The 14,500-nt window shown below is 40.1% G+C and overlaps 2 protein-coding genes across 7 annotated transcripts in view; one reads left to right on the top strand and one right to left on the bottom strand.

The window, feature by feature from the left end:
• Positions 1–14,489, bottom strand: part of TRAK2 (trafficking kinesin protein 2) — a 44,262-nt gene extending 29,773 nt beyond the window's left edge. Inside the window, exons 1-4 of one of the 2 annotated variants that reach the window (XM_021397699.1) lie at positions 14,343–14,489; positions 10,797–10,876; positions 2,507–2,601; positions 526–656 (exon numbers count right to left, since the gene is read on the bottom strand). The gene's annotated coding sequence lies outside the window, so the exon portion shown is untranslated. Of the gene's footprint in view, positions 1–525; positions 657–2,499; positions 2,602–10,796; positions 10,877–14,342 lie in introns of both variants that reach the window. The other variant, XM_021397700.1, reaches the window with a different exon arrangement.
• STRADB (STE20-related kinase adaptor beta) lies at positions 2–11,418 on the top strand. 5 transcript variants are annotated; one of them, XM_021397704.1, is made up of 13 exons: positions 2–136; positions 955–1,051; positions 2,139–2,195; positions 2,524–2,604; positions 2,988–3,087; positions 4,230–4,351; positions 4,798–4,906; positions 5,455–5,578; positions 6,066–6,237; positions 7,468–7,572; positions 7,807–8,036; positions 8,648–8,690; positions 9,164–11,418. In XM_021397704.1, exons 3-13 carry the CDS (start codon positions 2,184–2,186, stop codon positions 9,314–9,316), a joined length of 1,251 nt encoding a protein of 416 aa, XP_021253379.1. In that variant the 5' UTR covers positions 2–136; positions 955–1,051; positions 2,139–2,183; the 3' UTR covers positions 9,317–11,418. The 5 variants fall into 5 exon arrangements, with proteins under 5 accessions (XP_021253379.1, XP_021253381.1, XP_021253382.1 ...); XM_021397706.1 differs by having other exon boundaries at positions 4,828–4,906; XM_021397707.1 differs by lacking the exon at positions 5,455–5,578 and having other exon boundaries at positions 6,098–6,237.

Genomic DNA, 14,500 nt, shown 5'->3' on the forward strand with positions numbered 1-14,500 from the left:
TACAGGCCCCGGCACGCCGCGCGGCGCGGTTGGGCCACCCGCCGTCAGGGGCCGGCCCCGCGGCACACCGGGCCGCTCGCTGCGGCGGCCCCGCCAAGCCTCGAGGCTCCGCGGGGTTCCGGGCTTGCGGCGGCGGGTATGAGCGGGTGCTTCCTCCTCTCCGTGGGGCTTCCCGGCCGCGCTGAGGACCCAGGGGCTCCGAGCCGGTCGCTCCTCCGGCGTTGCTGTCGGGGGATCCTGGAGGGCCGGGAGCGGGGGGCGGTGCGGGGAGCCGGGTAGCGCTGTCCGGGCCGCCGCGGCGCCGAGGGAAGCGAGGGCCGGTGAGCGCCGCGGGCGAAAAGTACGAGCTGAAGGGAGCCGAGCTAAGGGAGGCTGGGGGCGTTTTCTCGCGTTCCGCTCCTTTTGTCACGGACTTCAAGTCGGTATCAGGCAGAGATCACTTAACTCGAACCGCTTCAGCCGCTCAAACCCTCAAGTAGGAGCTACGGACCCGCGTCAGCAGAACCGCAGTAACGCAGGTGGTACCTGGGCATTGGGCTGCAGGGCCTCCGCAGCTCACGTCTTTCTGGAAATAGATGGAACTTGGTCTGCCCTGCATCCGAAGCTTTAGCCGAGCTGCAATGACTGTCAGCTCAGCTGTGCACCACTGTCACAACCTGCAGTAGAGTGAAAGGCTTAGGTTAGGGACTTGACCCAAAGCCATAACAAAAATGGACACAACATTAAACTATGGAATTAAAAAAAAAAGAAATAACAGTGTTATTAGAACAAACGTGGATTAGGGATGCCTCTGCTGTCCGGTTATACTCCTGCATAGCTCTGAACAAGTTCTCCAATGACTTTAGTTTAGCATACCTGAGATACTAAGACATCCTCACCTTAGCTGTTGTAGCTTAGTGTTCCAAGCAACAGGGTAGCTAATTCTGTATAATGGAACAAGATTTCTTTTGCCAGGTATAACAAGGATACTGTAGCTGTTACTGAACTGGCCAACATCTAGAGGTATCTGCGTTTTTTTCTTAACCTGCCACAGACTTCTTCAGTGAAGTGGGTAAGTCAAGCCTAACTTTTAATTCCTAACGGAGCCAAATACCTATTAAGGATCTCTCAGTTTTTCATATTTGAAAAGGAACTGCAACATCTCTTCAAGGATTTATTTGGGGTAAGAATATTAAGGATTACTGGTGGCTTAGATACTTGGCAGTAGGTGGCTGTTTGGTGCTTGTTCACTTTTCAGTGTTGCCTAGATTAAAGAGCATACATAATTTTAATGAAGGACATAATCAAGCTTAGGTCCTTGATTAACAAAATTATCGGGTTTGGATATAGTAGTTCACCTTTTGAAGTTGACTTTCAAGCAATAATTACATGTTAACATGGAACTACACCCGGTGGCTGACTTTGTCAGCTGTCAAGTAGGATTGATTCAACAGAGTAGAAGACTTCCATGAGGATCATCAGGTAGCTGAAAGTAAATGAGGTAGTCCCACTTTATGCTTCAGAAGCTGTGATGTGCTTATTAGACATAGCCATCTCTCTTTGTCCTCACCGTGTAAGCTTTCAAAGCGTTGGACAGAAAAAAGTCTGTTGGAGGACTTGTAGTGATTTTGATCTGTAAGGGAGCTTGAGTGCTGATTCTGTGATGTGAAAAAAATCAGTTGTTTCTCCTCAGGTTCCCTACAATAGTATTTCTTCTTTCAGTTGTGAAATGTGAAGTGCAATAGCTTCTTGCTTGGTTTTGTGAACTAGTTCAGCTGCATGCAGCTGTGCTTCTTTGAAATAGTTTTTTTTTTTCTTTCTTATGAACTGCTAGTGATGCACAAATCCATTTCTGTCTTATTTTTTACGCAGTTGACTTGCAATTAAATTGTTTGTTCAGAAAGAGATCTTATTACCATAAAGCCATAAATTCAAAAGGAAAACTCTAAGTTGGAATGTAGCTGGCATACACTTGATTATGGAGTTTGACATCTATATGCTGCTTAAAGGCTTACTAGACAAGCAGGCCTTCCCAGTGCTGTAGAATTTTCAGTGTGTGACATAACCGAGAGGAATGCCTCAATGTTCTGATTTATAGAAAGATTTACTTTTATCATGGGTTCACGTACAGTCTTACATTGCTACTTTAATTTTTCTAGGATCAATGGGTGTATATGTCTTTTCACCTCATCTAAAGTGGTTCCATGTCTTGTTTGGTAAGTTTATATTTAGGAATCCTTGGTAGTTGTACCTTGTTAGCCAGTGATACCTTAAAGTGAAACAGTTCTGGTGAAATGTTTTGCTTAAAGGGGATTTCCACAGTTCAGAGATGTTGAAACTTCCTTCTGTCAACTTTTAGTGAAGACTGTTTAGTTCCCAGTCTACCATATGCTCTATATTGGTTTTTAACCTCTTGCATGTCTGACTCGTAGCCGAAAACTTTCTGAACTACAGCTTATTGGGGTTACTTGTGTTGTTTTCCCACTGCCGTGTTTAATAAATTGCAGCAAGACCACTAACAGCTCACTTGTTTCTTTTCTCAAGGACTGTTCCTGTATTCTGCGTACACCAGTTGAGTCAATCCGACCAGAAAAGCAATCTCAGAGCAGCAGCCATGAATCCCTGGTAAGAAAAACAAATAAAAAAAGCATTAACTGGCAAAGTTCAATACAAAGTTGCACATGTGGGGGGAAAAAAAAAAGATCTCTTTAGCGAGCAGTTAATAAATACTAACAAGAAAAATAACTAGAGTTCTTTGGGGCTTCCACTTCAGAAGATGACTGTAGTTGACTAAATATTACTCATGATCTTTTACTAGTTTAAAAAACAAACCAAACAAAAAAACAGTAGCTTATTTATGTAAGTCTCAGTGTCGTGGTAGAAGGACCAGCTTGAATATTTTGACTTCAGTACTTGATCTTAGCATTCTAATCGATGCTATTTATGCATTAATTTTAAACATAAATGTACATAGTAATTCTAAGAACCGTGTTTTTCTCCACTGTTAGGCTGATTCTGAGCTAGCCTGGATTCCCCCATCTAAAGGAGGGAATGAAATGATATTTTGCTCTTCCAATGTCTCTCACTATGAACTCCAGGTGGAAATAGGTAAAACAACTGTACCTTAAGATATTTATTGTTCTTGCAGATGCATTCTCTCTGTAGGCCACTGCTAACTGCAGTAAATATTAAGTTTGGAAAATGTATTATCAGCTGACTAAAAATATTCTTATCTACTATCCTCTGTTCATGAGAAAAGCACAGCTCATCTTATCTCAGTTACCATTTGCTTTAAAATATAAGACAAATCAACAATTATCTGAATTTTTCTTTTGATGTTTGTGCATTTGGACATAATTTTCCTAGAATCTGTGGCACGTGAACAATAAATACAACATTAAGTAACATCATAACCTGTAATTTGGCTACTTGAGTTGATTGTCTTAATGATGGCTGCACTGAATCCCACTGTGCAAGCTTAGAATCATAGGATTGTATGAGTTGGAAGGGGCATTTAAAGGTCACCTAGTCCAACTTCACTGCAGTGAACAGGGTCACCTAGACTAGATGAGGTTGCTCCAAGCCCCGTCCACCCTGACCTTGAATGTCTCCAGGGACGGAGCATCCACCACCTCTCTGGGCAACGTGTGCCAGTGCCTCACCACTCTTATTGTAAAAAAAAAAAACAACTTCTTCCTTATGTCCAATCAAAATCTCCCCTATTTAAGTTTGAAACCATTTTCCCTTGACCTATCACAACAGACCTGCTAAAGAGTCTGTCCCCTTCCTTCCTTCTTGTAGCCCCCCTTAAGATATTGAAAGGCTGCTATCAGGTCTCCCTGGAGCCTTCTCTTCTCCAGGCAGAACTGGAGCTCTCTCGGCCTGTCCTTCTAGAGGAGGTGTTCCACCCCTTGAATCATTTTTGTGGCCCTCCTCTGGACACTCTCTAACAGGTCCACGTCTCTCCCATTTATTCTAATGTATGCGCTTAAAGGATTGTTAATGTAGATGCATTACTGATGCTGACAAACGTTTAGATGTCCTTCGTTGCTCTAAAAATAGCAGAACCGAGCTTTAACTAATTTGTGGATATATTTTGCCACAAGTACTTAAGTTGTGGGTGTGCTTAAAGAAAAGATCACGCTGATATCCATTGCATTTTCAGAACGGTAAAGTTCTCCACCTATGAAGAAAATCATGTGGTGACTTACTACATTTTCCAATATTAAGGTATTCACTTCTGGTTTCAGGAAGGAGATTCAACAACTTAACTTCAGTCTACCTTGCACGGCATACACCTACAGGCATGCAAGTTGCTGTAAGGATCACAGACCTGGAAAGCTGCTCAGAAGAGCATCTGAAAGCTTTACAGGTAAAGCAACAGCATTTCTGAAGACACTTTTGAACACTTCAGGGTTTACTAAACAGAGGTAGCCTTCATGCTTTTACTGGGAGATTGAATTCAAATTTTTGAAGGAATAGAAAAAGGCACGTGTAAATTTTAAAGAGTTGCTTTTTGAAGAAACGGCTGACAAGTGTTCTAGAAATACTCATATAATTTTACAACTTTTCCTTTGAAACACATTTTGTACTCTGCATTTAACAGCAAAACTTACAACTGCGAACAAACTAGACTTCAGAAAAAATGCAATCGTATGCAAGTTATTTGGATTTCTATTGCAGGCTATGCTCATCATGTGCAATTTAGTATAAACACACACAGGGGACAGTTTTTTCTATTGATTACTGACATAATGAATGCTCTTAGGAAGACAGTTGTTTTGTGATTAATACATCCATTTTCATTTAATTCCATAGAATGAGGTGGTTTTATCCCACTTTTTCCAGCATCCCAACATAATGACGCTTTGGACAGTGTTTACAGCTGGTAGTTGGCTTTGGGTCATTTCTCCATTCATGGCCTATGGTAAGAAGTGTTAACTGCAATTCTGGAATAAGGAAAAGAACTGATGAAATTTGGGCTACACAGTTCACAAGTGCTTTTTCTTTCAGAATCTCCTGTCTCATAGAGAAGGAGAGGGGATAAAAAGGAAGAAAAAAACTCCAGCAGATATGCTTTCACAAACCACTTGTTTAGATAAGTCTTCTGTAGATCATCTTCCTCTCCAGAACAGATTGGCATTTGAACTGCATTAAATTGCACTTAGTCCTAACACCCACAACATATGGAGTGATAAGTGGGAGACGCATTTGACCTTACAGAATTTTTTATTTTATCAATAGAAAACTTGTTGGTTTCAGTGCAGGTTTTGCCTAGGCTTTCAGCTAGCAAGTGTGACATGAGTGTAATCCTTGGTGAATGCATCAGCTGCATCCATGTAAGCGTTCTTGACGTACCACAGTCAATATAAAGATGAGAATGCCACTCTTGATGAATATATACAATGAAAGAGGCATAGATGAGAAGTTTAAGGTGGCTTGTTAGGCTTAGGGTATTTTTCCCCCTGCTTCCAGGTTCTGCTAGACACCTGCTGAAGACTTACTTTCCTGAAGGAATGAGTGAAGCTTTGATAGGGAACATTCTGTTTGGTGCAATCAGAGGATTAAATTACATGCACCAGAACGGCTACATTCACAGGTAGGACAATGTCAATGCCATAGGTAACAATCAGATTACAGCACCTAGTTTGTTAGGAATTTAGTTTAACTTCAAAACCCATTTTCAGTTCAACTGTTGTCTCCTTTCCTTTTTCCATATATTTCTTATGGCAGATGCAGACACAGTGCAGGAGCAGGTTTTTTGTTTGTTTTTTTTTTTAATAATACAGCAGGATAGATAAGCACTTCCTTACTTTACACTCTTTGCATGGAAGGAGAGAAAACCCTTCTTCAATGTCTGGCAATCAGTTTTTCTTGCTAATTATCTCATGGGGTGTATTAAAAAGACATACTCAAAAAAAAAAAAAAAAAAGCTCATACCAAGTGAAGACCGCCCATGAAAATAATCTGCTAAACAGAACTGCATGTAAACCCCTCAATATAAATTAATGAAAGATTTTCATATTTCTACTTTAACAGTGCTTTGAGTAATTTGTATAACTAAAAATTACCACTTTTTGTTACAGGAATATTAAAGCTAGCCACATTCTGATTTCAGGGGATGGACTGGTTTCTCTCTCTGGCTTAAACAACCTCTACAGTTTAGTTAACAATGGACAAAAGTCAAAGGTGGTGTATGACTTCCCTCAGTTCAGTACATCTGTGCTTCCTTGGCTGAGCCCTGAACTACTGAGACAGGTCAGTGTACAATACACTTCATTCTTCCTATTCCAAGTTAACAGGGTATACCCAACTTCTACCTTACATCTGCTTGTAGAAGTGTAATGGAAGCTGCTGAACTGCAGCAAAAACAAAAAAAAAAAAACAAAACAAAAAGACCTAGATGAACTTGTCTCACTCCGATTATCAGAGTGAGAGGAAGTTCTTTGATATATGCATACCCGGCGTGAGATTAAGAAACAACGGTTCAGATGTTGGTCTGACCAGTTTATTACAAATCCTAGTCAATCAGGGAGATGGGGAAGGGAAGGCCGGCGATGATTATGAATTAAGGTGATGGGGAAGGGAAAGCGGGCGACAGGAAAGATAGAGAAGGAGCAAGAATTACTTAAAGCAGGGATAGTTGCCACCAAAGATCCAGCAGCCATTCTGATGGTCCGAGGCTGATACAGAAGCAAGAGTGCAGGGGAGGGCAGCAGCAGAGCGGCCGGCCTTACGCAGCAAGCAGGTACAGCGACAGCGAGTCCAGGAGAAACAGGCAGGTCTCAGGTAGCAGGCCCAGGAGAGTCTGACAGCAGGCAAGTATCCCGTCATGAGGCATCTGATGTCAGACACAACTCTCTTAGCTGTAGGTGCCTTTTTTTTAATCCTCTTCTTCTGACAACGTGGCATTCCTGGGCACTTAGGTAAGAGTCATGTGCAGGCATTCCTGGGCACTTAGGTAAGAGTCATGCGTAGCACCCCTGAGCATGGAGGTATGGTTATCTCCCTCGAGATGAGCCCATACAAAAGACTGCTTCTCAGCCATTATGCTGCTACTTATCTCTCTCTCCTTGCCCCTGACCTGCAAATCTTCAGACAAAGGATTTCTCGAACTTCGACCAGGACTTGCCTGGACTTGTCTGTCCGTGTCCAACAGCAAGCTTTGAGACAAAGGTGCAAAAAAAGAATAATCTCTTACAGAACTAAATTCTCCTAGAAAGAACAGGTTTTAAAGCTGTTGGTAAGGTGGTTCTGTACAGCTGAGTCTCTGCCTGATTCTCTTCCTGAAAACTAGAGCAGATTCTATCTTCAGTGCAACGTCACATTTTTGAAAGAAAAAAAAAACTGTTTCAATTTGTTAATTGCCTCAATCCTGTGTAGATTACAGAATATTAGAATCGTGTCTTGACACTGACATTTGTATTTCTGTTTGCACCAATCAATGGCTTTAGTGTTTAGTCCAGTAAAGTTTTATTTCTCCTACAGGATTTGTCTGGGTATAATATGAAGTCTGACATTTACAGCGTGGGAATAACAGCATGTGAATTAGCCAATGGACATGTTCCATTTCAAGATATGCCTCGCACTCAGGTATGATGCTTAACTCCATTTCTACTTCAAAGGACAGTGAGATTTTTTTTTCTTTTTTTAAATAAAGCATTACTGAGATAACCCAGTGCTTTTACTGATGAAATGGCTCCTTTTAGTTATTTCAAACATGCACGTTTCTTGCTAGAGTATGTAATCCTTTCTTTGAGATTCACAGCACAGCCTGAATAGGTCTATGGGTGGTACACTCTTACAACCTCTGTTCCTTTCTACTAGATGCTGCTGCAGAAGCTGAAAGGTCCCACGTACTACCCTTGGGATATAAATGCCTTCCCCCATGGGGAATCCAGAATGAAGAATTCCCAATCAGGTGTTGATTCTGGAATTAGTGAGAGTATGACACACACAATGACCAGCGAAAGACTACAAAATCCTGTTTCCAAAACATTTTCCCCTGCATTCTACAACTTGGTAGAACTTTGCTTGCAACAGGACCCTGAGAAAAGGTAATGGTCTGGTGAAAACTAATTTTGTGTCATTTTAGTCTTAGACCAAGTCTAGCCCACGCTTTAGGATACAGTAATTAGCTGAATACTGTTAAAATCAGAATTTCAGACCAGAATTACTACACAAAACGCTACACTTACCTTTGGTCTTGTACTTTAAGAACTGTCTTATCTGACAAAGGAACCATGCTTTTAAGGCTTTGTTTGACTCCCTCCAGGCCTGAATTTCTTATGGTATGAATCTATTTTGTGTTGTGGTGAGACAAGTAAAATTAATTTTAAACACGCATTTTGTCCAAGAAATAAATGGCAAACTTAAATATATGTTTGCAGCATGATGTCTTTTCTGAATGAGACATAAAATACCTTGTTAAGCAAAAAAGTAAAAACAAAACAACAACCTTTGAAAGTAAACTCATCTCTTTAGTAGTGCCCTTGTTACAAATTGAGACATAGAATGTAGGAATTCTTTGCTGCCTTTCTCATGATTCACATTTGATCACATAGATTAATAACCACACAGCTTAAGCTGATTTGTCAGACTCGCCTCTTTTCCAAAAGCAGCATTTAACTTTCCAGAATATAATTGTATTATTCATTTTATGATGCAGGCCATCAGCAAGCAGTTTGCTTTCTCATACGTTCTTCAAACAGGTGAGTTCATTAAATTTGTATTAAATGACACAGCTATCAAAAATAATCAAAATAAGTCCTAAAATATTAGAGTTGGATTACAAAATAATTAGGTCAGCTGGAAGCAAAAACCATTACGTAACAGCTCATCTGCTTCAGACAACTTTTATAAAAGGGTACTGATAGGACACATCATTAGAAGAATCTGTTTTCCCTTTGATAATGTTGGTTTAACTTAAGTCAGCCTAACTGATGAGAAAACTGGTAAATATTCTGGATTTCAAGCAGAAGAATTCCATAGCTGATGTAATTAGTCATGAAAGATGAATTCAATTTTCTGTAGAGTGAGGAAAGGTAAATCTCTTATCCTGTTTTCAATACTGTAACATGCAAGAACGTGGCTCTATGATTTTTACATGTTTTTAATTAAGTCAGATACAAGGTTATGCAGACTTATGTGCAGCTCTCTTTTGATTAACTTCTCTTCTTTGTAGGTAAAAGAACAAACACAGAGCTCACTACTGTCCCTATTACCGCCTCCTGCCCAAAATAACAGATCAGAGCTCTTGACGCTGCCCTCAGCAGCAGCTGAGGCTGAATTTGGATGTATTACTGCAAATCAACATGATACAGACTGGGAATTTTAAGTAGATACCAAACAATCATACCTCTCCTGTGCTTCAAAGAAGGAAAATGTGATTTCTACTTGCTGCTTCAGTTTGTATGGTTACAATACATTTAGACATGGTATACTTGAAAATGCAGTTTAACTGGCCATATTTCCTTAACTTCATCATATGTTTCTATCATGAAGTACAGTATGCCTCATTTTTTTTCAGATCACAAGCAAAACTGCATGTAGGGAACAAGTGAATTCTTATCTCCCTCTTTCAAAATATTTCTTAACAAACATGAGGGTTCCTGCTGTATTTTTACTTTATACTGCACTTTTTAGCTCGTATTACTGCAGTCCAAGTGCCTTTCTGAATTCAGGCTTTGTCTTTTGTCTACAGTTTTTCTTCAGTAATCTATTCATCTTTCATTGTTGCCTAAATTATCTTAGTGAGGAGGAATCTTCCATTTTCAACTCTAAAGCTGAATCTGCAGAAATGAGTTTTTTATACAAATGTTTCTCTCTCACACCTCCCAAAAGGCATGTTGCTCAGTTGACATGCTGTCGGTGTTTGCCCTAAATTAGCTATCCCTCAAGTCTTTCCTGCAGTTTCAGTACTGTATGTTGACCAAAGAAGCTAGCTGAAAAGATGACTCACACTCTTCCATTTTTCTGCATTTTTAGTACAGATTTGTGCTTTTGCATCTCCATTTACTGTTGCATCATCTTAACAAGCAATCTGAGAACCTCCGATAATGTAAAGAAAGTCTTAAGTTTTTTGAAGACCTGTTAAATGATCTGAAGTCACTGTATGTGTTTTTGTTTATACTGAGTACCTGTCCACCACCAAGAACTATCTAAACCCTAATATTGTTTTCTCAAAAGAACTTACAAAACAAAATTAAGCTTCACCAGTGTTGCTGCTTGCAAACATCATCTGCAGTTGGCTTCCCATGATTTGATTCAGCCAGGGCAAGTATTCACAAGAATCTGAGAGGTTTTATTGTCTCTTCCCTGATGAAAAACCATCCTTGTGCCTACAAATCACTGACTTCTCATCTCTCACACTACACCAAGCAACTCAAGCTGAACAAAAGCAGCATTTTTTTAAAAATAAAAAAATAAGCCACAACCTTATCATGTTTTATAAAAAGCTGTGTCCCAAGCCACTACTACTTGCTAACATATGTTCTGACAATAGTGAAAATGTATAGATAGTGAATGGATACATTTCAGTTTTTCAACACATGGAAATTCCACTGTGAAGTACTCAAATCTGACATAGTTGGGCCAATCTGCAACCAGCCCTGCAAATACTACTGCTTTGCCAGAAGCTTCTCTTCAAAGCCTTGAATGCCAAATGACTGGAAGGCAAGCCTGAGACACAACCAATTCTAAATAATCACACTGAAGTACTAACAAATTACTTGATGCTACTCTTACGCTGTGAAGGGAACTCATAGTTCAAAACATAATAAGTAAAACTAAGCTTAAGAGCCTCTCAATAAACTTACCTTGTTTGCCTTCACGTATTTCTGTAATTCTTGTACTCCTATTTTCACCACAATTCAATCATACCGACAGCTTCTTGTTACTGCAAGAAATGTTTCAGATTTATGTCAGTCATTAGTTAAGAAAATAGTTGTCTAAGCTACTAAGCTACTCTTGTTAATCATAAAAATAGCTTGTGTGCTCTTCAGAGAAGACATTAGTCTCTCACGAACCCCAAAAAGTTCTTGATCCCTAACCACTGTAAATCTTGATTGTTTTAAAATAAACTATATAGCACCTACAAGTATTTTTAAGTAACTGTACATGCAAACCCCAAGTCAAAAAAGTGAAAATAGACATGAAATTGCACATACTTTAATTACAGATGTCTGAATGAACATTATTTCACTGTTTTGTTTTTGTTCTTAAGAAAACCTAATGCCAAATTTTCAGGCAGCTGAAGCTCTAGTGTTTGCAGGCTCACTTGAAATAATGGTACTCCGCACTCTTTGTAAAAATAAACTTGAATACTAGGAACAAAGCGAAGTAAAGTATAGCTGACTTAAACAGCCAAATATTCCAGTAGAGTTACTATGCTGCTATCTATCTCTTTCCATAGAAAAAATAAAAGTACTTTTTTCCAAACACTGGTCCAGTTCGTGTACTGACGTAAATTATAAAACTGCACTTCTTTTTCTTAAAAACCTCATGAATCCTTATTGTTAGAATGGCTGAATTTTCAACAATGTTTTCAGTCAAAAGCAACTAAGAGGCACTGTGACTTCTAGAGATTAGAAAAATAACAATAAATACTTGATACTAGTCTCTGGATTAAGTTTGCAGAAAGATTTGTTGCAGTTCTGCTCACTAACTCTAATGAGTTAATAAGTAGTGATACTTTCCTCTAAGGAATAATGTAAAATATGTTAACACAAAAATGTATTAATGCATGAGTTAGCACAGAAAATGCGTAACCATCATACTGTTGAAGAGGTTTCAACTGCATGGCACTGAAAACAAGTTCTTGGAAACTGAAGTGTATTCCACTGAAAATCAGATACAGTGCTACGAAGAAGTTTTTGCATGTAATTTGTGTTTTCAAACTCTGAGATACATGACCTGCATTGTGAAAATGCAGGTTGATGGACTTCCTATTCAAAGCTGACAAGCTTCTAAGCACAATAAATCTCTAATTTCTCAGAACATCCATTTATTGACCTTTACTCATACCAATTATATTTTGCTAGTATATGAACTAGAGCTGAAGTCAGACTTAATATTCTCAAAGAATCTTGCATTTAAGCTCAATGTGATATATTTTAAAAATTTTCATACATTCGCAAAATGTTCTCGTGCCCTGTGGAACAGAAATTAATAGCTGGGTTACTTTCACAATTTTGACATTTGTAGAAATAGAACACAAGGTGGTGGTTTTTCTTTGCTGCCATCTTTGCTCTTGGAATGAGTTCAGAGGAGGGCCACCAAGATGATCAGAGGGCTGGAGCACCTCTTCAGTGAGGAAAGGTTGAGGGAACTGGGCTTGTTTAGCTTGGAGAAGAGAAGGCTCCGGGGTGACCTCACTGTGGCCTTCCAATACTTGAAGGGAGCGTATAAACAGGAGGGAGAACAGCAGTTCATGAGGGTGGATAGGACAAGGGGGAATGGTTTTAAACTGAGATGGGAGATGTAGGTTAGATATTAGGAGGAAGTTTTTCACTCAGAGGGTGGTGACGCGCTGGAACAGGTTGCCCAGGGAGGTTGTGGATGCCCGTCCCTGGAGGCGTTCAAGGCCAGGCTGGACGTGGCTCTGGGCAACCCTGCACTCAGCAGGGGGGCTGAAACTCGATGATCTCTGAGGTCCTTTTCAACCCAGGCCATTGGACAATTCTGTGATGATTCTATGATCTTTCTCTCATCTAGCATTTAACACTACGTAATGTAATGAAAAACTTGCCACAATGGAACGCTTATGTTATGTAACTTCATCCTGAATATGGCCATGCTATTGTGTTTCCTACTGTCTTGGTCTAATGACAGACACAGCATTTTGTGAATGTCTGAATGGATGAACACAGGAAAAAAATGTGATGTAGTCACAATAAACTTAGAATCATCGAATCACCAAGGTTGGAAAAGAACTACAAGATCATCCAGTCCAATCATCCACCTATCACCAATAGTTCTCACTAAACCATGTCCCTCAACACAATGTCTAAATGTTCCTTGAACACCTCCCGGCTTGGTGACTCCACCACCTCCCTGGGCAACTTGATCTTCTATATAAAGTACTTCAGTAAATATCCATTGGAGAAATGATTGTTTCTTCCAATTGATTATATCAGTGAACAAGAGCAAGTATTACAAAAATATTACCAAGTTTTACCTTACCTCTCTTTTCCCAAACCTCTCTTTCTACTCAAAAATGATGTAAGCAGTTTTTAGCCTGCGAAATCATGGACAAATATTTAAAAAACACTGTTCTAAATGTCTCTGATAAGAGGGAGGTACCAAGAGTAGGTGACTTACATGCCCTATCTTTAATGCTAGTAAGTAGCTTTGCTAAAGTACATTACGTTGTCTAATAAACTCTCTAAAACACCTAAGCTAGCTGTAATGACTTGTCCTGATGATGGTCTTCCCTATCCTGTATGACTAAGGAAGAAATACTAAAAATCAGAAATCCTGCACAACACACCCTGTGAGACTGACCTCCAAACAGTAGGAGTACAAACCATACTGTGAAATCAAATCATTTGGTGCAACAGTGCAGCAGAGATTTAAGGATTTAGAAAAGAAAGCACTGAAAATTGAGGTGCTCTACTAATAGGCAGGTAGTAGAATAACTATATGGTTAACTATGGTAATTAAAATAATTAAATCTGTCCACAAACTTGAGATTCGATGAAGGAATAAATACTAGGTTTAAACTGGTTCCTATGGAAACCTCCATGATTCCCAAAAGCAAGCAACTGATTCTACTCCACCGATCAGTTTCTTAAACATGCTAGTTATTGGAAAGTCTCACAAAGTTTCTGAAAAATGCAAATAACGTTAAGTTAGCTGCAATTGTGTTTGGTTTTCCTTTCTCTAAGGTTTTGCATGCTTTTTGCTTAATGGAGACTTTCATTTTATTAGATTGTTTAGCTAGATTTTAAGATCGTCATGGAAGAAATTATGTAAACAAGGTTTTAGAATGCTTCCAAAACTCTCCCTGCAAGAGCATATGAGTAGTTCCGGCTAAAACATATGTTGCTTCTGCTTTCTGCTGCTGACGATCTTGACCTGCCCTAGGCAGCAGTGCCTCCAATATCCACCGGCGATCTGGCTTTGGCCTCTATTGATGGATCTTACGAATTCTTTCGATTCTTTCGTTGCATCAACTTCGTTTCTGAAAGTCTTTGTAATGTGAATTTTTATACGTTTTTTAAGCGTCTCCCTCACCCGTCCCCCTCAGGGAAACCAACCCATCCCCACACCTCCCTCCTGCTTCTGTAACCACTTGCAGAGAAACCTCCGCGCCGAACCCGCCCCTCTGCCCGGCTCCTCCCCTTCCGTAGCACCGCCCGCACCTCGGAAGCCTACACGCCTCCGTTGTCTCGGCCCCTTCGTGTCGAAAGTCTCCAGCGCCGATTGCCCGGAGAAGGAAGGAAAGGCACTACCGAGGTAGCCGCGCCGCCTCCCTCAGGCGGAGCCCAAAATGGCGGCCGTGCAGTCGCACCGGCTGTTA

The sequence above is a fragment of the Numida meleagris genome, chromosome 5, assembly GCF_002078875.1.
Source record: "Numida meleagris isolate 19003 breed g44 Domestic line chromosome 5, NumMel1.0, whole genome shotgun sequence".
NCBI lineage: Eukaryota > Metazoa > Chordata > Aves > Galliformes > Numididae > Numida > Numida meleagris.

Coding starts and splice junctions, on each gene's coding strand:
- STRADB (XM_021397704.1), top strand. Junction 4,907..5,454: donor TTCTCCATTCATGGCCTATG/GTAAGAAGTGTT, acceptor CCCTGCTTCCAG/GTTCTGCTAGACACCTGCTG. Junction 8,037..8,647: donor CAACAGGACCCTGAGAAAAG/GTAATGGTCTGG, acceptor TTTATGATGCAG/GCCATCAGCAAGCAGTTTGC.